The sequence below is a fragment of the Oncorhynchus keta genome, chromosome 34, assembly GCF_023373465.1.
Source record: "Oncorhynchus keta strain PuntledgeMale-10-30-2019 chromosome 34, Oket_V2, whole genome shotgun sequence".
Classification (NCBI taxonomy): Eukaryota; Metazoa; Chordata; class Actinopteri; order Salmoniformes; family Salmonidae; genus Oncorhynchus; species Oncorhynchus keta.
Genome location: NC_068454.1, coordinates 76,368,672 through 76,393,399, shown reverse-complemented (window position 1 = coordinate 76,393,399; position 24,728 = coordinate 76,368,672). Strand labels below are relative to the sequence as shown.

Genomic DNA, 24,728 nt, shown 5'->3' with positions numbered 1-24,728 from the left:
AGTATCCTCCTCCTCCTCTCTCTATTTCCCTATAGTATGTATCCTCCACCTCCTCCTCTTTATTTCCTATAGTATCCCTCCTCCTCTCTATTTCCCTATAGTATCTCTCCTCCTCCTCCTCCTCTTTATTTCCCTATAGTATCTCTCCTCTTCCTCTCTCTATTTCCCTATAGTATCCCACCTCCTCCTCCTCTCTATTTCCCTATAGTATGTATCCTCCACCTCCTCCTCTTTATTTCCCTATAGTATCCCTCCTCCTCCTCCTCCTCTTTATTTCCCTATAGTATCTCTCCTCTTCCTCTCTCTATTTCCCTATAGTATCTCTCCTCTTCCTCTCCCTATTTCCCTATAGTATCTCTCCTCCTCCTCTCTCTATTTCCCTATAGTATCTCTCCTCTTCCTCTCTCTATTTCCCTATAGTATCTCTCCTCTTCCTCTCTATTTCCCTATAGTATCTCTCCTCTTCCTATTTCCCTATAGTATCTCTCCTCTTCCTCTCCTCCCTATAGTATCTCTCCTCTTCCTCTCTATTTCCCTCCTCCTCCTCTCTATTTCCTATAGTATCTCTCCTCTTCCTCTCCTCTATTTCCCTATAGTATCTCTCCTCTTCCTCTCCCTATTTCCCTATAGTATCTCTCCTCCTCCTCTCTCTATTTCCCTATAGTATCTCTCCTCTTCCTCTCTCTATTTCCCTATAGTATCTCTCCTCTTCCTCTCTCTATTTCCCTATAGTATCTCTCCTCTTCCTCTCTCTATTTCCCTATAGTATCTCTCCTCTTCCTCTCTCTACTTCCCTATAATATCTCTCCTCCTCCTCTTCTCTCTATTTCCCTATAGTATCTCTCCTCCTCCTCTCTCTATTTTCCTATAGTATCTCTCCTCTTCCTCTCTCTATTTCCCTATAGTATCTATCCTCCTCTCTCTACTTCCCTATAGTATCTCTCCTCCTCCTCTCTCTATTTCCCTATAGTATCTCTCCTCTTCCTCTCTCTATTTCCCTATAGTATCTCTCCTCCTCCTCTCTCTATTTCCCTATAGTATCTCTCCTCCTCCTCTCTCTATTTCCCTATAGTATCTCTCCTCCTCCTCTTCTCTCTATTTCCCTATAGTATCTCTCCTCCTCCTCTCTCTATTTTCCTATAGTATCTCTCCTCTTCCTCTCTCTATTTCCCTATAGTATCTATCCTCCTCTCTCTACTTCCCTATAGTATCTCTCCTCCTCCTCTCTCTATTTCCCTATAGTATCTCTCCTCTTCCTCTCTCTATTTCCCTATAGTATCTCTCCTCCTCCTCTCTCTATTTCCCTATAGTATCTCTCCTCCTCCTCTCTCTATTTCCCTATAGTATCTCTCCTCTTCCTCTCTCTACTTCCCTATAATATCTCTCCTCCTCCTCTTCTCTCTATTTCCCTATAGTATCTCTCCTCCTCTTCTCTCTATTTCCCAATATTATCTCTCCTCCTCCTCTCTCTATTTCCCTATAGTATCTCTCCTCCTCCTCTCTCTATTTCCCTATAGTATCTATCCTCCTCTCTCTATTTCCCTATAGTATCTATCCTCCTCTCTCTATTTCCCTATAGTATCTCTCCTCCTCCTCTCTCTACTTCCCTATAGTATCTCTCCTCCTCTCTCTATTTCCCTATAGTATCGCTCCTCCTCTCTCTATTTCCCTATAGTATCTCTCCTCTTCCTCTCTCTATTTCCCTATAGTATCTCTCCTCCTCCTCTCTCTACTTCCCTATAGTATCTCTCCTCCTCCTCTCTCTATTTCCCTATAGTATCTATCCTCCTCTCTCTATTTCCCTATAGTATCTATCCTCCTCTCTCTATTTTCCTATAGTATCTCTCCTCTTCCTCTCTCTATTTCCCTATAGTATCGCTCCTCCTCTCTCTATTTCCCTATAGTATCTCTCCTCTTCCTCTCTCTATTTCCCTATAGTATCTATCCTCCTCTCTCTATTTCCCTATAGTATCTCTCCTCTTCCTATTTCCCTATAGTATCGCTCCTCCTCTCTATTTCCCTATAGTATCTCTCCTCTTCCTCTCTCTATTTCCCTATAGTATCTCTCCTCTTCCTCTCTCTATTTCCCTATAGTATCTCTCCTCTTCCTCTCTCTATTTCCCTATAGTATCGCTCCTCCTCTCTCTATTTCCCTATAGTATCTCTCCTCTTCCTCTCTCTATTTCCCTATAGTATCTCTCCTCTTCCTCTCTCTATTTCCCTATAGCATCGCTCCTCCTCTCTCTATTTCCCTATAGTATCTCTCCTCTTCCTCTCTCTATTTCCCTATAGTATCTCTCCTCTTCCTCTCTCTATTTCCCTATAGTATCGCTCCTCCTCTCTCTATTTCCCTATAGTATCTCTCCTCTTCCTCTCTCTATTTCCCTATAGTATCTCTCCTCTTCCTCTCTCTATTTCCCTATAGCATCGCTCCTCCTCTCTCTATTTCCCTTTGGTATATCTTCTTTGTCTTATTTTCCACATTGCCTTCATTTTTCTCCTCCATCACTTGAGGTCTTTGACAAACACCTTGGTGACATGGAAGCCCAGAAATGTCCTCTCTGGCTGCTCTTCATCCTCCTCTTTTTCCTCCCCATCGTAGCCCACCTCCCCCTGCAGCCTGTAGCCCAGCTTCCTGAAGAAGGCGTCTCCTACTGCAGAGGGGTAGGGGACGTGGGCGTAGACCCTCCTGGCCCCTGTCTGCCTCTCCCTCTGCTCCAGACTCTGAACCAGCAGTCTGCCGAGGCCCTCCCAGCAGTACCAGCAGCCCACCACCACCCTGCAGAACCTCCTCATCCCCAGACGAGTCACCCTCCCTGGACACACAGCCCACAATCTCCCCCTCACAGTCCACCACCCACACCTGCACTGCTGCCTTCTCCCTCTCCACTTCTACGATCTCAGGAGACAAGGCTTTGTCCTTGTCCTCTGCCTTGGGTTTGGTCCTCCGTCTGGCCTTGCCCTTTAATGACAGATAATAATCAACTTTATTTGTGCAGCAACTCAGCTCAAAGCACAAAAAGTCCAAATCACCAAAACACCATAGTAAAACTGAGCAATGCATGTAACATCCACAACATACAGTACCTAAAGTCAAAGAAAAGGAAACCTACTTTAGCCGGTGGGGGTTTCCCACTGATCCTGCTATAGGGGTTGGGAAGGGTCTCGTCCTGCGCCCCTCGGTAACTGCTCCCCACATAGTCCCAGTAGGGCCGGCTGGTGCCCAGCACTCCGGTGGAGCGTGGCATGGTGAACTTGAGGTAGATGATGAGCAGGAAGACAGGGATGATGAGGGCCAGGATGAAGGAAGCAGCGGAGGACAGAAGAGACAGTGGCAAGTGGCCAGGAGTAGGAGGCAGACAGGACGAGTAAGGATGTGGAGGAGCAGACGGTTTTCTGTTCCCTGACAACTCTCCTACAGAGAGAAAGAGAGGGAGGGGCAAAGAGAGGGAGAGGGGGAAGAAAGAGCAAGAGAGAGAGGAGAGAGAGGGGTGGAGAAAGATCGAGAGTGAGAGAGAGAGAGAGAGAGAGAGAGAGAGAGAGAGAGAGGGGAGGAGAAAGATCAAGAGAGAGACAGAGAGAGAGAGAGAGAGAGAGATCAAGAGAGAGAGAGGGAGAGAGAGAGAGAGAGGTCGTAAGGGATGGGGCCAGAGAGAGAAAGGTGAGTTTGAGTGGTAACCTGAAAAAGTACTCTTACAAAAAAAGGTTCTAGAGCAGCTGAGAGTGTAGAGACAGAGCATAACTCAGGCTTGAAGTGTGTATGTGTGTGTGTGTGCATAACTTTGAGGATAAAACACACACCTTGATGATAGCTTTGACAGTCTCGATGTCATCCTCCCTCATCCTCCTCATTACCACCTGATCTAGCTCCAGCTTTACCATGTCTGGACTTCACACACACACACACACACACCTCACACAGCAACACACACACCCTCACTCACGTACACCTCACACAGCAACACACACACCCTGACTCACGCACACCTCATACAGCAACACACACACACACCCTCACTCACGCACACCTCATACAGCAACACACACACACCCTCACTCACGTACACCTCATACAGCAACACACACACCCTCACTCACGTACACCTCATACAGCAACACACACACACCCTCACTCACGCACACCTCATACAGCAACACACACACACCCTCACTCACGTACACCTCATACAGCAACACACACACACACCCTCACTCACGTACACCTCATACAGCAACACACACACACCCTCACTCACGTACACCTCATACAGCAACACACACACACACACACCCTCACTCACGTACACCTCATACAGCAACACACACACACCCTCACTCACGCACACCTCATACAGCAACACACACACACCCTCACTCACGCACACCTCATACAGCAACACACACACACCCTCACTCACGTACACCTCATACAGCAACACACACACACCCTCACTCACGCACACCTCATACAGCAACACACACACACCCTCACTCACGCACACTTCATACAGCAACACACACACACCCTCACTCACATACACCTCATACAGCAACACACACACCCTCACTCACACACACCTCATACAGCAACACACACCGGTCTGCAAATATAGAAAATCTCATGGTCACATAACACATTGCTTTGTACAGATACACTATGTGGTTGAATTTTGCATATTTGATGACATACAACACTACAATGACAATATACAGCGGAGTATTTACATTCTGGTTACCATAGTAGCTAAATGGTATAAAATCGTATTCAAGATGATGGGAATGTGGTGGGTTATATTTGATCCAGGCTATTTGGGGTTTGAGGCCATGACTCAGAAGGAAAGCAATCCATCCCTGTAACACTGTATATGTAGCCTACATAGATACCCAGGTTGGTCTCAATTTTGAAATAAATTGCTTCTACTTTTCAGTTTATTGAGAAGTCATTGAAAAGAAATGCCCTTTTTTCAATTATTGGATTGTAATTTTTGTTTATTTCCTGAATTGACTGCCTTCATTTGACAGATACACAATGAAAACACATGACATTATAGTATGAGGGCAGAGCCCTATGATATCCCTCTATCAGAGACTATGTATGCCAGGATACATACAGTAGGTGGCTGCATTGTGCAACAAAGTAACAGCACGTTTGTTACTACAATGTAACAACCGATGCATCACACTGGCACAGGTTGGCACAATGTGTCAGTTGTGAGTGCAGTTGCGTTTCCTCCCAAAATCAAGCTAAATAACGGGGGATTATTTGAGGGGGTCGGGAAAGGATGTCTATTGCATGGCCACACTGCTTCTACAAGGCGTATCAACAACAAACAACGGGCCAAGAGACTCCTTTAGACCACTGTTGGTCTTCTATGTACAATAAAATGGAGTTCGCAAATCAATAATATGAAAATTAAAAGGCAAATCATATATTTTGAGCCTGTTGACACGTTGATGAGTGAAGGGTTATTCATGCGTAATGTCTAAATAAACGTCGAATCTTCTCGTTCATCCCGGTCGAACCTACCTCGCCTACCTTTCAAACGTGCAGCGTTGGACCAGCGCCGAATGCAGGGAAACGGATTTATATATTCGCTGTGTATTTATTCCTTCAAAACGATTTTTCTTATGTCTGATTGAAGGACTCGCAATACTTGCGTGGCCACCATGGCCACCTATTGCAAATGTAGTGTTACGTAGTTTAACGATAACATTTACTGTCATGAACGCGGTCTCTACGACATTTTCACAGCGAGTACCTGGGCCGCAGAAAATTGACGAACCTGCTACGTGAACGTGGTCAGTCGCACTCGTGGAGAACCGCTATTTCCCATAATAAACTGGGATTGTCCGTTATTCTGAGCAGATCCTCTTCCTCTTTAGATAAAGGGACATATTTATATTTACGAAATAAGAAAGGTGAATTAATCAACATTCATTAAAAAATAGTAACAACTTTATTAATAATGACTATTTCCTAGTATGAATATTTATAGTGAAACCGAGCCAAAACTCTTAGGTGTTTTATATCAACACTGTCAACATGACAGTTTAATTGAAACTCAGTCATTTGTTGAGGTCCCTCTTCATTAACAGTCAGTGAATGTAACTCTTCCTGTTTCTGGCACCTTGGTATTGTTTCCTACAGTACTTTCTATAGTCTCTTTCTGAACGACCATACTCTCCTTTAGTTCAGTAGCTGGACAAGGCCTCCACATCAAAAACACACTCACACATTGCGCACACGCATATGTACATTCATGTGTGCACACACATGCACACGCCTTCACACACATTTCCTGACAGTGGTTGTTTGGTTTAGGTTTAAGAGAACTGAGAGTTAGGTGTAGGGCCATTCATAGCTGTGTTTTCTCCTTCATTCGCTCCAGTCTCTATTTCAATGCATTCCGCTGAGTTCCTGTCTTTTTCAGGCCTCTCAGTTATTCCACTCCCTCCTTTTGCTTCACTCCTCTCTACAGTTACTCCTCCTTCCCCTCTGTCCATCCCCCCTTCTCTTAGACTGCTGGTGCTAACCTCAATTATGACGATCCCCTCTCCTCCCTCCAGCTGAAAGATGCCCTCCATTGGCCCCCTGCCCTCCCCTATTGCCCCCTGCCCCGCTGTAACTGCCCCCTTCTCCCTCCCCACCCCCTTCGCCTTGGATCAGGGCTATCATCTGCACACTCTCTCCAGACCCCTGGCCCACCATCTTGTTCTCATCCCCCAGCTCAAACACCACCTCCTGCCCATTCAGAGGCATTAAGGCCTGGGGAGGCGGGCAGGAAAGTTCCAGGCTGTTGCTGAGGCCTTCTGGATAGCCACGGTCAGAAGTGGTCCGTTCTTCGCTCTGCGGCTCTGTTTGGAAGTGAAGCACAAAGGACTCTCCCTCGCCACCATCCTCCCCTACTCGTCTTTCTCCTTCCCTCACTCCTCCCCATTCCTGTAGCAGGTTCAGTGACACCAGGCCTCCTTTCTCCTTCCCTTCCTTTCTTTGTCCTTCTCTCTCTCTTTCTCTCTCGCCCTCAGTCTGAAAGCGCAGCACGTATGACTCCCCATCCCCCTCTCTGCCCATTCCTCCTTGCCCCCCCTCCCCAGACCCCTCCCCTTCAAACTGCAACACGTAGGACCCTCCTCCCTCTCCTCCTATCTTCACCTCTTCCTCCTTCCTCCCTTCTTTCTGGAAGCAGAGGACATACTGTTCCCCTCTCATGTCCTGCTCAGTGGACTTGCCCAACTCTGGGGCGGTTTGGCGTTCCCCAACCCAGGCCACAGGGTCAGACGGCAGGGAGGACGGGGTAACCGTGGTAACTGAGTTAACTGTGGCAACCTTTAGGGGTCCTGAGGTAACAGTGACAGAGGTAGAGGAGGAGGGGGTAGAAACAGAGACAGAGGCTGTTGGTGGTGAGAAAGGACTTTGTGACTTGGCGGGTAAAGACGATGGCAATGTTGATGTCATAGTGTTGGCAGCAGTAACAGTAGCTGGAGTGACACTAGTTACATTACAGCTAGACACAGCTATTACATCCCCCGACTGACTGACGGGGGCTGTTGTCATTGTGACAGAGGTGGTTGTCGTAGCAACCAAGGAGGTAGTATGCCGACCTACAGCGGCTTTGGGTTTCCGTCCTCTCCTGGACCTGGCTGTCCGGGTACTTTTCCCTAAAATGGGCTTGTTCAGCATTGAGTTCAGGGAGGGAGTTGTTGTCTTAGCAATGGGAGGGTTGTTTACATTGTTGTTGGTGGTGGTGATGATAAACCTGGGCTGCTGTTGTTGCTGGGATATGGTCTGGAAATGTTGCATCTGGGTTTGGGCAGGGTTTAGAACTGTCTGGACCAATGGGAGGCCCTGGGGCTCCAGGGTGGGCTGGGGATTAGTCGCTGTGGTGGGGACGAGAATCAGGCTGGGCTGGCTCCCATTGGTGGAGGGGCATTGTAGGAGGATGTACTGTGTCTGGGGGGGAGGCGGAGGGGGAGGAGGGGGCGGGGGCAGACAGGGGGATGAGCTGAAGCCCATTTGCTGTCTGGATCATGAAGTAGTTCTGGGAGGTGTTGGGGGGAATGTCCAGCGCAGGCTGAGACACGATCAGAGACCCAGAGTTCCCTGTGGTCTCTAGGGTGATGGGGTTTAGTAAGGTGGTGGTGGTGGTTGTCACCCCTCCACCCCCTTTACCTGCCCTGCCTCCCTCCTTCCCCCCCACCCCAGCGTCCCCAGCCACAGCCCCGTTCCCATGGGTCCTCATGTGCCTCTGCAAGTAAGACTGCATGACAAACTCCTTCCCACAGAAGGGACACTTGTAGTCCTTCCTGGAGGAGTGGGTTCTCAGGTGGAGCTGGAGATTGGAGGAGTGGGTGAAGCTCTTGTGACACTGGGCACACTGGAAGGGCCGCTCGCCTGAGTGGGTGCGTTCGTGCTGATGGAGAGAGAGGAGGGTAGGGAGGATGAGAGAAAGATTTATTTGTACATTGTGTATATATATATATATATATATAATATGACATTTGTAATGTCTTTACTGTTTTGAAACTGTTGTATGTGTAATGTTTACTGTTAATTTTTGTTGTTTTTCACTTTATATATTCACTTTGTATGTTGTCTACCTCACTTGCTTTGGCAATGTTAACACATGTTTCCCATGCCAATAAAGCCCTTGAATTGAATTGAATTGAATTGAAAGATAAAGGGAGAGGAGAAAGTGTTTGTGACAGGGTGATTACAGTCCATTCGGAAAGTATTCAGACCGCTTGACATTTTACACATTTTGTTCTAAAATGGATTCAATTGTTTTTTCCACATTATCAATCTCCACACAATACCGTGTGCAAATGTATAATTGAAATATCACCTTTACATACAGTTAAAGTTGGAAGTTTACATACACCTTAGCCAAATACATTTAAACTAAGTTTTTCACAATTCCTGACATTTAACCCTGGGAAAAATTTCCTGTCTTAGGTCAGTTACGATCACCTCCTTATTTTTAGAATGTGAAATGTCAGAATAATAGTAGAGAATTATTTATTTCAGCTTTTATTTCTTTCATCACATTCCCAGTGGGTCAGAAGTTTACATACACTCAATTAGTATTTGGTAGCATTGCCTTTAAATTGTTTAACTTGGGTCAAACGTTTCAGGTAGCCTTCCACAAACTTCCCACAATAAGTTGGGTGAATTTTGGCCCATTCCTCCTGACAGAGCTGGTGTAACAGTCAGGTTTGTAGTCCTCTTTGCTCGCACACGCTTTTACAGTGAGGGAGACTTTTATCTCCCTCACCAACTTCAAACATCAGCTATCCGAGCAGCTAACCGATCGCTGCAGCTGTACATAGTCTATAGGTAAATAGCTCACCCTTTTTCACCTACCTCATTCCCATACTGTTTTTATACTGTTTTTATTTATTTACTTTTCTGCTCTTTTGCACACCAATATCTCTACCTGTACATGCCCATCTGATCATTTATCACTCCAGTGTTAATCTGCAAAATTGTATTATTCGCCTACCTCCTCATGCCTTTTGCACACATTGTATATAGACTGCCCATTTTTTTCTACTGTGTTATTGACTTGCTAATTGTTTACTCCATGTGTAACTCTGTGTTGTCTGTTCACACTGCTATGCTTTATCTTGGCCAGGTCGCAGTTGCAAATGAGAACTTGTTCTCAACTAGCCTACCTGGTTAAATAAAGGTGAAATAAAAATAAAAATAAAACAGTTCTGCCCACAACTTTTCTATAGGATTGAGGTCAGGGCTTTGTGATGGCCACTCCAATACATTGGCTTTGTTGTCCTTAAACCATTTTGCCACAATTTTGGAAGTATGCTTGGGGTCATTGTCCATTTGGAAGACCAAGCCCATTTGCGACCAAGCTTTAAGTTCCTGACTGATGTCTTGAGATGTTGCTTCAATATATCCACATCATTTTCCTTCCTCATGATGCCATCTATTTTGTGAAGTGCACCAGTCCCTCCTGCAGCAAAGCACCCCCACAACATGATGCTGCCACCCCCGTACTTCACGGTTGAGATTGTGTTCTTTGGCTTGCAAGCCTCCCCCTTTTTCCTCCAAACATAACAATGGTCTAAACAGTTCTATTTCTGGCTTCTTCCTTGCTTAGCGGCCTTTCAGGTTAGGTCAATATAGGACTCGTTTTACTGTGGATATAGATACTTTTGTACCTGTTTCCTCCAGCATCTTCACAATGTCCTTTGCTGTTGTTCTAGGATTGATTTGCACTTTTCACACCAAAGTATGTTCATCTCTAGGAGACAGAATACGTCTCCTTCCTGAGCAGTATGACGGCTGCATGGTCCCATGGTGTTTATACTTGCTTACTATTGTTTGTACAGATGAACGTGGTACCTTCAGGCGTTTGGAAATTGCTCCCAAGGATTCCACCATAATTTGCAAATAAATTGATAAATAAATCCTACAATGTGATTTTCTGGATTTTTTTTCTCATTTTGTCTGTCATAGTTGAAGTGTACCTATGATGAAAATTACAGGCCTCTCTCATCTTTTTAAGTGGGAGAACTTGCACAATTGGTGGCTGACTAAATACTTTTTTGCCCCACTGTATATATATAGAGAGAGAGAGATGGAGCAACTGTACACATTATCATAAGAATCCTAGCAACGGCCATAGCAGAGCTATCTGTGCTGACCTGTTTGAGGTTGGAGGTCTGTGAGAAGGACTTGGAGCAGATGGGACAGATGTGAGGGCGCAGGCCAGAGTGGAGCTGACTGTGTCTCCTCAGACAGCTGCTGTTTTTGAAGGACTTGCCACACTCCTGACACACGTAGGGCCGCTCGCCCGTGTGCTGGCGCAGGTGGTACTGGTAGTGGGAGCTCCACTTGAAGGTGAGCTGGCAGTAGGGGCACTGGAACGCTCGCACACCTGTATGCACCTGGAGAGGAGGGAGGGAGGGGGGGATCAGTCAGAAAATAACTGAATACGGCCTGGATTCTTCTGATAGTACAGGTACATTCAAAAGGTTGAACAAGAAAAGCAGGTCATAAAGTGCTATAATGCAGCAGTGCCGCTGTCCTGCACATTGTGACAAATGCTATAAGCTGCGTTCAGACAGGCTCCCAATTATTTTTTTCTCACTAATTGGTCTTTTGACCAATCACATCAGATCTTTTCATATCAGATATGTTTGAAGGTTGATCTGATTGGTCAAAAGACTAATTAGTGAAAAGAAGATCAGAATTGGGCTGCCTGTCTAAACGCAGCCTTAGTGAGATAGAAATGGACGGATGCGTCTTACCCTCTGGTGTATGGAGAGCAGTGAGGACCTCTTGAAGCTCTTGCCACACTCTGTGCAGCGGTAGGGTCTCTCTCCTGTGTGGTCCCTCATGTGGTACCTCAGACCTGATGAGCCCTTGAAGGCCTTCCCACACTCAGAGCAACGGTACGGCCTCTCTGTACCGTACCCACAGGGACGAGCAGAGGGAGAATGTACAAAATAATGTTATATAGACTTCTTTTTCCCCACACATCAATTCTACAGGTCATTTCATGAGCAGCAGTTGGTTCGGCTACTGTCAAGGTATCTCATTTTAAAGGTATTTTCTATCAAAATGCCAAAAGAAAAAGACTAACTCACCATTGTTCCCCCCAGCGGTCTTACTAGCTGCTCCTCTCCTCTGGCCTTTGACCACTGCTCTGCTGGATGCCTTCACCACCTCCCTGTCCCCCTCTTCGGTCACAGCCATCAGGCGGACGTGGATGTCCCCCTGGGTGTCCTGGTGCTGGTCCCCCTGGCTGGGGGAGGAGGGCAGGGGCAGGGAAAGGGACAGGGACGCGGGGCAGACGATCTCCGCCTCAGCCTCGGCCAGGAGGCGCTGCTCAGGGGTGTGGGAGTGCTGGTGGGTGAGCAGGGAAGAGAGGAGGGTGAAGGAGCGGTCGCATGCAGAGCAGCTGAACTGGGAGCGAGACTGAGAGGGAGAGAGGGAGTGGACCTGGAGAGGGAGCAGAGGGAGAGAAGAAGATTTGGGAAGAGAGAGGGTCATCAAAACAGACTATTTATAGATCAGATAACGTCAGCTTTACAGACACCAAGGAGGAGATCAGTTCAGACTAATCAAAGTGTAGATTACATCACACATTCCAGAGTTCCAACTTGTAATACAGCTGGAGGGACTTTCTACTAATGCATCCAATGGAACGGTCTGCGAAAGGCATACCGCCCGGGAGCTGCATGTGGATATGACAGCTCTCAAACAAAACCAATGATACGCTATGCTATTGTCGGTTATCGCAGGTTAATGCTTAACTGATGGAATCTAGGCCCAAGTTAGACGAAGTAGAAACAGACTGGCATCCAGGACAGAGACCTTATGACATAGTAGTGAGGATGTGCAGCCCACCAGCTGATTCGGTGAGCGAGTTCATTAGAAAATGCATTGACGATGTTATACCCACAGCAACGATTAAAACATTCCCAAACCAGAAACCGTGGATTGATGGCAGCATTCGCGCGAAACTGAAAGCGCAAACCAATGGTTTGAACCAGGGCAAGGTGACAGGAAACATGACCGAATACAAACAGTGTAGCTATTCCCTCCGCAAGGCAATCAAACAAGCTAAGCATCAGTATAGAGACAAAGTAGAGTCGCAATTCAATGGCTCAGACACAAGAGGTATGTGGCAGGGTCTACAGTCAATCAAGGATTACAAAAAGAAAACCAGCCCCGTCACGGACCAGGATGTCTTGCTCCCAGACAGACTAAATAACTTTTTTGCTCGCTTTGACGACACTACAGTGCCACTGACACGGCCCGCTACCAAAACCTGCGGACTCTCCTACACTGCAGCCGACGTGAGCAAAACATTTAAACGTGTCAACCCTCGCAAGGCTGCAGGCCCAGACGGCATCCCCAGCCGCACCCTCAGAGCATGCGCAGACTAGCTGGCTGGTGTGTTTACGGACATATTCAATCAATCCTTATCCCAGTCTGCTGTCCCCACATGCTTCAAGAGGGCCACCATTGTTCCTGTTCCCAAGAAAGCTAAGGTAACGGAGCTAAACGACTACCGCCCCGTAGCACTCACTTCCGTCATCATGAAGTGCTTTGAGAGACTAGTCAAGGACCATATCACCTCCACCCTACCTGACACCCTAGACCCACTCCAATTTGCTTACCGCCCCAATAGGTCCACAGACGACACAATCGCAACCACACTGCACACTGCCCTAACCCATCTGGACGAGAGGAATACCTATGTGAGAATGCTGTTCATCGACTACAGCTCAGCATATAACATCATAGTATCCTCCAAACTCGTCATCAAGCTCAAGACCCTGGGTCTCAACCCCGCCCCGTGCAACTGGGTACTGGACTTCCTGACGGGCCGCCCCCAGGTGGTGAGGGTAGGTAACAACATCTCCACCCCGCTGATCCTCAACACTGGGGCCCCACAAGGGTGATTTCTGAGCCCTCTCCTGTACTCACTGTTCACCCATGACTGCGTGGCCATGCACGCCTCCAACTCAATTATCAAGTTTGAGGACGACACTACAGTGGTAGGCTTGATTACCAACAACGACGAGACGGCCTACAGGGAGGAGGTGAAGGCCCTCGGAGTGTGGTGTCAGGAAAATAACCTCACACTCAAAGTCAACAAAACAAAGGAGATAATTGTGGTCAGCAGAGGGAGCATCCCCCTATCCACATCGACGGGACAGTAGTGGAGAGGTTTTAAGTTCCTGGGCGTACACATCACAGACAAACTGAATTGGTGCACCCACAGAGACAGCGTGGTGAAGAAGGCGCAGCAGCGCCTCTTCAATCTCAGGAGGCTGAAGAAATTCAGTTTTCCACTAACATTGAGTGGCTGCTGCCAACATACTGACTCAACTCCAGCCACTTTAATAATGGAAATTGATGGGGTAAAAAAAATGTATCACTAGCCACTTCAGCAATGCCACTTAATATAATGTTTACATACCCTACATTACTCATCTCATATGTATATACTGTACTCGATACCATCTACTGCATCTTTATGTAATACATGTATCACTAGCCACTTTAAACTATGCCACTTTGTTTACATACCCTACATTACTCATCTCATATGTATATACTGTACTCGATACCATCTACTGCATCTTGCCTATGCCGTTCTGTACCATCACTCATTCATATATCTTTATGTACATATTCTTCATCCCTTTACACTTGTGTGTATAAGGTAGTAGTTGTGGAATTGTTAGGTTAGATTAGTCGTTGGTTATTACTGCATTGTCGGAACTAGAAGCACAAGCATTTCGCTACACTCGCATTAACATCTGCTAACCATGTGTATGTGACAAATAAAATTGGATTTGATTTGCTCAGCTGATTGGTACCTGTGCCAGGTGTCTGTTGAGCCCTCCGCTGGTCTTGAAGCTCTTCCCACAGTAGGCGCACTCTGTGCCCATCCCTGGACCTGTGGTGTTACCCCCTGTCTCCACGCTGTCTGTGGGGATCTGAGCCCCCACTGTGAAGCTCTGCAGCAGGTCAAACTGGGCCTGGGTAGTCCCCATATTCTGACATGGGACAAAACACTATTAGGCCAGTCATTGCACTACAACATCAACATCACGGCAGTCATATTAGCTGATATTGACCTAGAGGGTAGAGTAAGAAACCAAATATTGATCATGAATGGATGAATCTGGTGTGACCCTAAAACAGAGCCTTAGGGGTAACCTCCCCAGGCTGAGACAGAGTCCAACGACTCACCCCTCCGTCCACTCCCCCAGTCAGTCCCAGTAGTTCAGCAGTAGTGTGTCCGTTCTCTGCTGCCGTCGTCTCCACCACCTCCTCAAAGTCAGCCAGCAGATGCCCCACCCCTCCCTCTCCCCCCTCCCCAACCCCGCTGCCCCCCTCCTCCCCAGGGCCCAGGTGCATGTCCTGGTGGTCCTCTAGCTCTGTCCGTGTGCTGAATGTCTGACTACAGCTGCCACAGCTGTACAGCAGCACGCTGGCGCCCGACTCCGTGCTCATGTGCACTTCTGTCCCGATGGCCCTGGATGTGCACACGGCCCCCTGGGTGGGGGTGAGGGTGAGATGGGGCAGGAGGTGACCTGACGATAGGAACACCTCCCCAACCCCCAACCCCACCGTGGCCTCCTGGCTCACAAAGCCCATGTCCGTCAACATTTGTGATGTCATGTCCTCCCCCACTATCACTTCCTGTATCTCATCCCCCATGTTGTCTCCCCCTGTCCCCCCCCTCTTTCCTTCACCAGTGTGACTTTGAGAATTCCGGTGCAGGGCCAGATTGGACGAGTGTGTGAAACTGCGTCCACACTCTCCACAGATGTAGGGCCTCTCTCCTGTGTGGATTCTCATGTGTTGTCTGAGGTTGGTGGACTGGGTGAAGGCCTTGGTACACACGGTGCACACGTAGGGTTTCAGACCCAGGTGAACGTTCTTGTGTCGGCGCAGGCTGCTGGAGTTCTTGAAGGCCTTGGGGCAGCTGTCGCAGGGGTAGGGGCACTCGCCCGTGTGCTGGCGCAGGTGGTACTGGTAGTGGGAGCTCCACTTGAAGGTGAGCGGGCAGTAGGGGCACTGAAAGGTCCGCAGGCCTGTGTGGACACTACGATGGACCTGGAGACATGCACAAGAGAGAGGACGTCCGTGACTGGTCCCTTAACCCCGAAAAGAGCCTTTTACTACTGTAACATTCAACTTTTTTTCAACATTCAACAAAAGTTTTAACACAAAATGGGGGAACCACTACTGGCCAGTGTTTCTCACCTGGAGCAGAGAGGAACGTTTGAAGGCTTTGTCACAGTCATCACACTTATAGGGCTTCTCCCCTGAATGAGACCTGCACAGAAAAAACAAACATGCAAACAGACAATCTACTGACCCTTCAATGGATCTACAGGACATCATACCGGCTACAGAAAGAATTCCTGCTTGTATTGATTATTCCACTCGTTTCTAACGGACCTAAATAGACTCACATTATATTGTTCACGTCACCTTTCCCTCATTTGGATTATTGTGACAGAACTAAACAGATGGACACAAGGAGAAGAATAATCTTCATAAAGTGAGATGTGTGTTATAAGCTGCAAGCATTTCTATAGCTAACTTTCACTGTGCCAGTCCCCCTCTGTCTCCCTCCCTGCAGTACCTCTGGTGGTACAGGAGTGCGGAGGAGCCCTTGAAGGCCTTGGGGCAGAGGTTACAGCGGTAGGGTCTCTCGTTGTTGTGGCTGCGCTGGTGGTGGGCCAGCCTTGAAGACCACTTGAAGCTCTTGCCACAGTCCAGGCACTGGAACGGGTGCTCAGGGTGCTCCTGGAGATGGGGCGCAGCCAGGACCGATGACGTCACCATCTGCACCCCTACCCTGGTTAGCACTATATCCTCATTCCCCTCCACCATCCCTTTCTCCCCATCCACTTCTTCCCCCCTTTCCCTGTCCTCCTCCCCTTCTCCTGACCCCTGCAGCGATGGGAAGGGAGAGAGGGAGGAGGACGATTGAGGGGGTAATAGTTCCGCTTGGACCACTAGAGTGGCCACTGAGTTTGCCATGTTGAGACAAGACACGGTTAGGGAATAAAAGGTTGTATGTTTGGTATTAATGTAAGTGTGTGTATTAGTGTTGGTGGAGCTGTGTCTCTTCTTTCCTGGTTTCATTCATTGCTGGTAGAAAGGTTCCTTCAGCTGACGTGACTCTGTTCTTCAGTGTGTGGAAACAACAGCTGTGCTGATGTAGTGTGTGGTCTCCTTTCTTAAGAGTAGGACTGTGAAATAAAATAAAACACAAAGTATTGATCAATGACACAAGGTCCAGGAACTAACACCAAAGCAACATTAACTATTGATCTCCATCTACAATTATTCAAACATTTACAAATAATAAAGTCGGCCAAAAGGCGGACCCGCCTATCCCTTTAAATCCCACCTCCTCCCGACCCCTCCCTCCTCCCTGGCAGTCTTTCTGTTTATACGCGTCTGTCCCCGATGAGCGTGTGCGAAAAATGTCGGTTTCTCCCAGCTAAAAGGCAGAAAAACAAATGCTACCTACCCTATGTTGTAAACTATAAGCAGAAAATGTTACAGATGCCGCCTTCAATGCCTCCTCTGCAACTGGCCTGCGAATCTATAAGCCTTCGTCCGTGCGTCATTCTTCGCTATATAATGTTTGATATGAATGGTGCGTTAGTAATATTGCAACAATTACTCACCTAGTATCATTAACTCATGGCTAATGCTTTTGTTGATATTGTCAAAAGGGATTGAGAATCGCAGTGCTACTCCATACAACCTTAACAATAAACCTGAGCACAAACTAACTAGCTAGCTAGTTGTCACCCACCCGCTGCCGCCTCCCAACAACGACAATCGCTATAGGCTGGGTCTAGCCCCGAATGCACCACTACCATTGGGTAAGAGCTTCAACAGTCAAGTCTTATCTGTAGATCTGTTAAAAATATATGATAATACTGTACTAATTTGTGATTTAGTACTTGAATTCACACATTGTTTTAATGTTAACCCCAAATATAACAAATCGTATTATAGGTTAATTGGAAACAGGTTTATGAACTCTGTGCTTGTTGCAATGCCTGATGGTTAATGCAGTTTTTGGTAGAATGTAGGAAAGGCCCTGTAGTGTGTGATGATGGACGAAACACAGGAGGATGATGAATAAGGGAGGGAAAGAAAAAAAGAGCGCATGATGTGTAGGCCTACCTAATATTGAAAATATAACAAAGTAACATGAAAAGCCCATCTCATTCATCTCAGTCATTGTGCATGTTCTTTATTAACTTTTTTTTTTTTCAAGGCACACATTTCACATTTAGGCCAATCAGTCAGTCTGTGCTGGAGACCCCAAGCAAAAGGTTTTCCACAGCATTCACGCATGGTACTAAAATGATTTCAACATGGATGATAAGCAATGATAATGGTAAATATGAATAGAAACTGTATAAAAGTACAAAAACAACAGGAGACTTGCTCCTCTGCAGCGCAAATAAATAGTTCCACCAAAGTAACTTAAATAAATAGTAAATACTGTCACAAAATACTAGAATAGAATAATATTGATATTGCGACAAAACGATAGGGATAGCATTGACAGAGTATTCTACATTAAATATCATAGAAAACTATAATAGACAATTGCATTGTATACAACAATTTACATTATTGTACAACTGTGCAGAACCGTAGTATCACAATATCACAATACATAGTATTTTAAGGCTTGGGGTGTTTTTTAAATTCTTATTTATGTCACTAAAACGCTCAAACATTGTGTACCAAGGCACAGAATAAGGGTCAGCTGACTCAAAAGTCTAATCCTAACAAATTTGTGCAAAGAGATTAGATCAGGTCCTAGATCAGTGCATACTCATACACCTTTACCACAGTGTTAGATATACCACCTGTTCTTTTTCCATGTGGGACACAGTGACTGTAAATAGCAACTAAACCCATGGAAAAACGATCTACCCTCCTATGTTGTGTTGACATCCTGATTGAGGCATGGTTCATAATTCTCTTAACAGTTTACAAAACCAAACAGGTGGCACATTTAACATGTTCAGAAGATTCTATGAGTAACCCTAAATCTACAAGGTAAAGAACAGCACTGTAAGAAAGATACATGTGGGCTCTCCCAAGATATGCTTGCTACAAGCCAAGTATGTTTGCTACATCTACTGGCGGAAATAGGCTACTCTTTGTAAAGAGAGACAGGTTAAATAGTTGAAAATACAATCCATATCATTCGAGGCTGTAAGAAGTCAGGAAGTGCTACTGTGTGGTCTCCTTGTTTAGTTTGGGAGGAAGGGATGAAGGGGGAGAGAGGGAGAACAAAATAGGAGTATTGACAAGGTACAAGGAATTAAATTCACAACAATAAAGTAAGTAGAAATTATATGTGACACGTTACAAAATCAAATAAATAATGACATCAAATAAATAAGTAAATAAATAAATAAATAGATAAATAACACAGTCAGGAACAAGGTATTTAAGAGAGAGGATGGGGTGGCAGTGACGTGTTCGTGAATATTGGAGACCATTACTGGTTGTAATAGTGTGAATATGGTGGATCCTCATAGGCTGTAGTTTGAATATGGAGCTCCCACATTGGCTACAATGAGAATGGACATTCAGTGACAACAGTGCAAGGTTGTAGTGTGGTTATCTTGAATCACCATTGTTTGTAGCGCCGGTTGAAGCTATTAAATCCCCATTGGTTGTAGTGTGGATTCCCTATAGACTATACCACTTCAGGAATCATCATTGTACTGCAGACATTTTGGACTTTGTACTGAGCACTGAGAACACTCGTTGGGCCCAATCACAGAAGAGTCTGAACTGTAGTAGCAGCTCCTGGGAAGACTGTAACACATCAAACTGGGAGGGGGGAGGAGGCGGCATCGAGGGAGAGGGAGGAGAGAGACGCTGAGCATCAACTCTCATCATCTATGAGGAGAACGGCGAGAAAGAGGGATGGTTTAGATTTCCTGTCTGAAGTGCTAGACTAATGTACCTCCCATCCAAGAAATGTGATGCAACAGGCCTAAATGTAACATAATGATTGAAACTGAGTGCAAGAACTGCAGAGCTATACCATTATTAGACCATCACACAGTGTAAGAACAGTAGAACGATCTGATAAAATCTCATATGTATAATATATCCAAATGATATAAATGTACTATGCTGCATACTGTAAGCAGCTGTATTAGTGTTGAATAGAGCAGTTACCTGATGCTCTAGCATGCTGGTGAGAGACTTGATGAGTGACATCATCTGTCCCAGTTTAGGGAGAGCAGGGTGGTGGTGTTTCCTTGATGCTCTGCTCAACCAGGCAAAATGGTGCTCAAATGACTTCAAGTCTGCGTGGAGCTGAGAGAGAGTGGTTCTCATCTGGAGGAGAGAAGAGGGGGGGTTGAAGAAAGGGAGAGAGATTTAGTATCAATGTCTGGGACATGACAGAACACATCTGGAAGGCAGAAAGACATAGACACACACAACGTGAAAGACATTTACCTCAAGGGAGTTGATGTCACTGGCCCTGTTGTTCATTAGTGGCAGGGACTTAAATCTATGCTGTTCTGGGTCTGTCTCGAACGCATGTTCCTTCTGTAAGAAAAATGGACAAAACAACTCGCTACGTCAGTCAAATACATCCTCACAAATTTGCACATCCTCACAAGAGTCACGTAAGCATAAGGAAAGTATTACTCCAGCAGCACCTAGATCAGATGACTGTCTGGTCTGGCCAGGACTAGAGACCCTAGCTTTCCCTGAGAAAAGTGTGGTCGGGTCAGGGAGAGTTCACCCAGATCGTAACCCCGAAAACGTCAACAATAAGAGCAAGTGACCTGAAACCACAGGATGTTTTCTACTGGGAGAGGAGGAGAACAACATATGCTGTGACTTAGAGGGCTCTGAGTGGGATAGACAACACAGAGCTGCAGGGAAACTCCAGGGTCGCAGCTATTAAAAAGTCTGAGATGACGTATTGCTGTGTGTAGTAATGTGTGTACAATCCTTAGTCTGTCGCCACTGCTCACAGCCACCACTAGGGGGAGGCAGATCACACAGAGATACAGTAGCAGGCCACAGAGATACAGTAGCCCCCCCCCTAGTGATCTGTGACCACTAAGGGGGGGCTGCTACTGTATCTCTGTTTGCCTTAAACAGGTGAAGAAGTGATTTATGAGTAAGAATGTAAATGAATGAGAATGACGTGAAGCACAACAGTGACTGATGCCATGTGCGTCAGAGCACCAATCAGTGGAGAAACATAACAGCATTAGGAAAACATGATGGATGGTGGTACACAATGGGTTGTGTACACTTAATGCTTCCTCATGCTATTGTGGTGTTCTGTCCTCATTGTGCTTTACCATCATGTTCTGCAATTATTGTTGTTTTCCCATCTCTCTCCCTCTCTCTCTCATCCCTCCCTCACTCCCTCACTTGCTTCTGTCTTTTACAAAAGACCACTAATGTTTGTGGCTTAATGTTTTGTCTTTCTTTCAGAAGTAATCCCACCCCTCTTATCCCTTTTACCCCTCTTTGGGTTATTTCTCCTTCTGCTTTCCTCTCTACCTTCGCTCTTACACCCTGTTACACACACACACACACACACACACACACACACACACACACACACACACACACACACACACACACACACACACACACACACACACACACACACACACACACACACACACAGCTAGGCTGGTAACCACTTCTTATACACCTCTCTCTGATCTCTTTATATGCTCAGTCTCAGCCTGTAATTCTCTCTTATCCTCCCTTTCTCGTTCTCTTCATCATGACCTCACTCGACTGAACCTTGCACCCCCCCAACAATCTTTCTGAATGCAAATACTGGAATGTGATAAATCTCTGTGATTTTTATCAGGTCACTTTGCTGTGGCGACCGACAACCAAACACTAAACACCACACCTACACAACTATTTACAGCACCCTCAATACACACACACTCTGACACACACAACACATGGACACACACACGAAAACACACAACAGACATGTAGAAACATTACACAGACATGCACACACACACACACACAGTTTTATTGCTTTCTTGCGGGGACTTTCCGTTGAATCGAATTCTATTTTTTTCCCCTAGCCTTGACCCCTGTTCAGTGGAACTCTGCACAAGAAGAAAAGAAACCAAAATAAATGATTCATGTCTTTGAAAAACAAACACAACATTTTGTTAAAGCAGCATATTGCCGTTGCTGTGCAGAGTTCTTTGGTAAAGCTACTTTACTCTTCTTTGATAAAGCTACTTCCTTACATCTGGCCCCCATACGACATTATTGCTATAGCACTGTGTCCTCATACAGAGATACTACACACACACACACACACACACACACACACACACACACACACACACACACACACACACACACACACACACACACACACACACACACACACACACACACACACTTATTGACCAATCCCCCTGCCAGAGACTAGAGTGTGTAACTATTTTCAGTTTTGTTTCTTAAACAAATGTGGTTTCTGATTTACATCATATAAAAATAGAATGAATAACCAAAGATAAGGATATGTTCTGGTTCACCTGTTCAAACACATTGCTTACAGGACACTTCCAGCACATCTGTAGGCCAAACGTACACAGCAATCATTTCCATTTCAATACAAACTCCCCAGCCGCTTTTACTTGGGCATCGAGATTAGAACAACTTCAGGAAACAGCACCAGATAAGCAACAGGTGCCAATCCACATTCCATTTCCTCACAGCTAATAAACAGAGTTAATCAGTTCCAGAAATAACTTTCTATTCTCTTTGAGTGTGTTTCTACTCTAGGTATAAGATGCCCATAGCCACAGATCTAGGACCAGCGTACCTACCCCCAATCATAACCCTTAGCATTAACACTCAACTGACCTGAGATCAGTGTCGAGAGGCAAAGTTAGTCGGCCCTCCAGTTGGTCATGTCTGGATTAAGGCTGACATCACATAGTGAAATGTCTACTGACGCTTGCCCTGACTGTCCTTCTCACACAGCTAACAACACAAGCAGGTTAACGTAGCCAGGAGAATAAGACGTCTAAGTCAACTGTCCAGAGTTGTATTGCGTCACAGTCAGAGAGAGTGAGGCAGAAGGAGCAGGGCTTCTTATGACTGATCTATGCAATCACTATGGCACTATATTAGTCATTAAGGGGTCAAAAAGGGTGAGCTATTGGACAAAAACTTCAGCCAGTCTCTTTTCATGTGCCTCAGGTAACTGATCTGGGTACTGTATTGATTGTGTGGTGGCGATCATGCCATGATCACCACCACACAATCAATACAGTACCCAGATCAGTATAGCAATCTCCCCATCATGACATCAGAAGTGAGTACAGTACCATTCCACTCACCAATAGATCTGCTGTGATCTGTCTCAGATTCTTCGTCTGATTGGCCAATCTATCCAGTTCGTGCACGACGTTCGGCCTCCGGTAGGGGGCGGGGACGGCAGACGTAAATAAAGGAAGCTGGGCCAATAGCAGCGAGAGCAGCAGAGAGGAGGAGGAGTCGACAAGCACTGCAGGGTGGGAGGAAACGGAAGCAATTATTAGATTTATATGACCGCAGAGAAGAGCTGTCATGTCGATATAATGATAATGACCTCGGGGTACGATATTGCACCATAATGTAAACATAAACCCAGACTTGGCAGTGGAATCCTTCCGAGTTGCACAAAGCCAGCAGAGTCATGTTTTCACAGGTTAAATGAAATTATATCTAAATCGTCCAATCCTATGACTCATAATATCATTGACAATAACAACACTCACAATTATCGACTTTCCTGAATGCCTCTAATTGTTACACCTGCAATACGACACATCAGTTGTTGGATGTGACCAGAGTCCTAAATGCAAATCACTTGACCTAAATCATTACATGCAGGACACTTCACACACTATAATATTATGTTGATCTTCACAATTATTGACTTTCATGAACGCCTACAATTGTCACACCTGCAATAGTATACATCAGTTGTTGGATGACATGCATTACACAGCCTAAACCAAGACAGTTCTGTAACAGTAAGCTCATTCATTCCTTCTCTTTCAAGTTCAAATACAAGGTAAAGAAAGTCCCAATTGCTGCTGAAATGATAAATGCCTGTGTAATTACAGGAGAACCACAAGAAGCACAAGCCAGGACTCAGGAGAGCATCACTCCTTGTTCAAACTTTAACCACCTGCTGGTATAAGACGTCAGTGTCTAGGCTTCTTGAAACAAATGGATCACTCAGTGGTCACTGAACATGGCAATGCAATGCTTAGCTGCAATTAAGTAACATTTGCATGCTCAGTAATTGCATTTGAATATGGAATAGCTCAATCAATGATCATACCCTGAGAATCGTGACAGCATATTATTATGCCAACATATTAGACATAGACTTAACTAAACAAGACAGGTTAGAGAGAAAGGATGATAATAATAAGACAATTCAGAAACAATTGAAAGAATAATCAGGCACTTACATTTCATATTTGTTCGTGTACAATAAATAAATGCACGACTTACAATAAATAAATAGTTTTAAAAAACAAGGTAAGAAAATTTATAAATAAATCGAACTCCGGAAATTGTCACGTGCTCCAGTTTCTTCTCGCTTTCACACTCCGCGAAAAGAGTGGAGGCAAGAGATTGTAGAAAAGGAAAAGAACGAGAGAATGAATGAAAAAGTAGAGGAATGAGGGCGAACTATCCAATAAAGAAATCAAATACAATGCCTCCAAACTTTTTGTTCAGTAAAGTTTGAGTTTAGTTCTAGTAATGAACTGATAGTAACGATAGACAGACACTCAGACAAATGGTTAGGGAGGGATGCGAGTGTGTGTAAGTCAAATTTTCGCGCAGTGAAATGTTTAGGCTTGTTTTAAACGTCCTTTTATAAAGACTGGGCTGTATGACACATCGACTGAGTCACCGACATTCATTCATAAAAACACACGCGCTCCCTCTTTCCTCCTCCCCTCCCTGCCAGAGCTGTCTGTCTCCCTTAGCAAATTTTTCTAAATGTTCCGTTGTTTTTTCTTCTTTTTTTCTGTCTGTATCACTTTCTCTCGTCCATCCTGTCCCTATCTCCAGCAGTCTACACTTCCTCCGTTGCATCCCGCTACCTATTTATCAGTCCATCTACCTCTATCTTTCCATCTCCAAATCTCTT

The 24,728-nt window shown here is 45.6% G+C and overlaps 2 protein-coding genes and 1 pseudogene across 2 annotated transcripts; all 3 read right to left on the bottom strand.

Moving 5' to 3' along the window:
* Window positions 1-595: 595 nt before the first annotated feature.
* Window positions 596-6,587, bottom strand: LOC127915251 (probable N-acetyltransferase 14; annotated as a pseudogene).
* On the bottom strand, window positions 6,536-17,513 carry LOC127914904 (zinc finger protein 628-like). The gene is given in 11 exon segments (XM_052492669.1): window positions 6,536-7,988; window positions 7,990-8,411; window positions 10,663-10,905; window positions 11,269-11,423; window positions 11,608-11,962; window positions 14,356-14,535; window positions 14,732-14,833; window positions 14,864-15,601; window positions 15,752-15,824; window positions 16,137-16,749; window positions 17,194-17,513. Coding segments are annotated over 10 exon segments (4,227 nt in total). The 5' UTR covers window positions 16,643-16,749; window positions 17,194-17,513.
* Window positions 17,514-17,733: 220 nt separating this feature from the next.
* LOC127915250 (interleukin-11-like) lies at window positions 17,734-24,402 on the bottom strand. The gene is made up of 5 exons (XM_052494947.1): window positions 24,040-24,402; window positions 22,915-23,081; window positions 20,018-20,110; window positions 19,733-19,894; window positions 17,734-19,447 (listed from the first exon to the last, which is right to left on the bottom strand). Exons 1-5 carry the CDS (start codon window positions 24,044-24,046, stop codon window positions 19,262-19,264), a joined length of 615 nt encoding a protein of 204 aa, XP_052350907.1. The 5' UTR covers window positions 24,047-24,402; the 3' UTR covers window positions 17,734-19,261.
* Window positions 24,403-24,728: the final 326 nt, after the last annotated feature.

Coding starts and splice junctions, on each gene's coding strand:
- LOC127915250 (XM_052494947.1), bottom strand. Junction 19,895..20,017: donor GTGACATCAACTCCCTTGAG/GTAAATGTCTTT, acceptor TCTCTCCTCCAG/ATGAGAACCACTCTCTCTCA. Junction 19,448..19,732: donor CCAGCATGCTAGAGCATCAG/GTAACTGCTCTA, acceptor TTCTCCTCATAG/ATGATGAGAGTTGATGCTCA.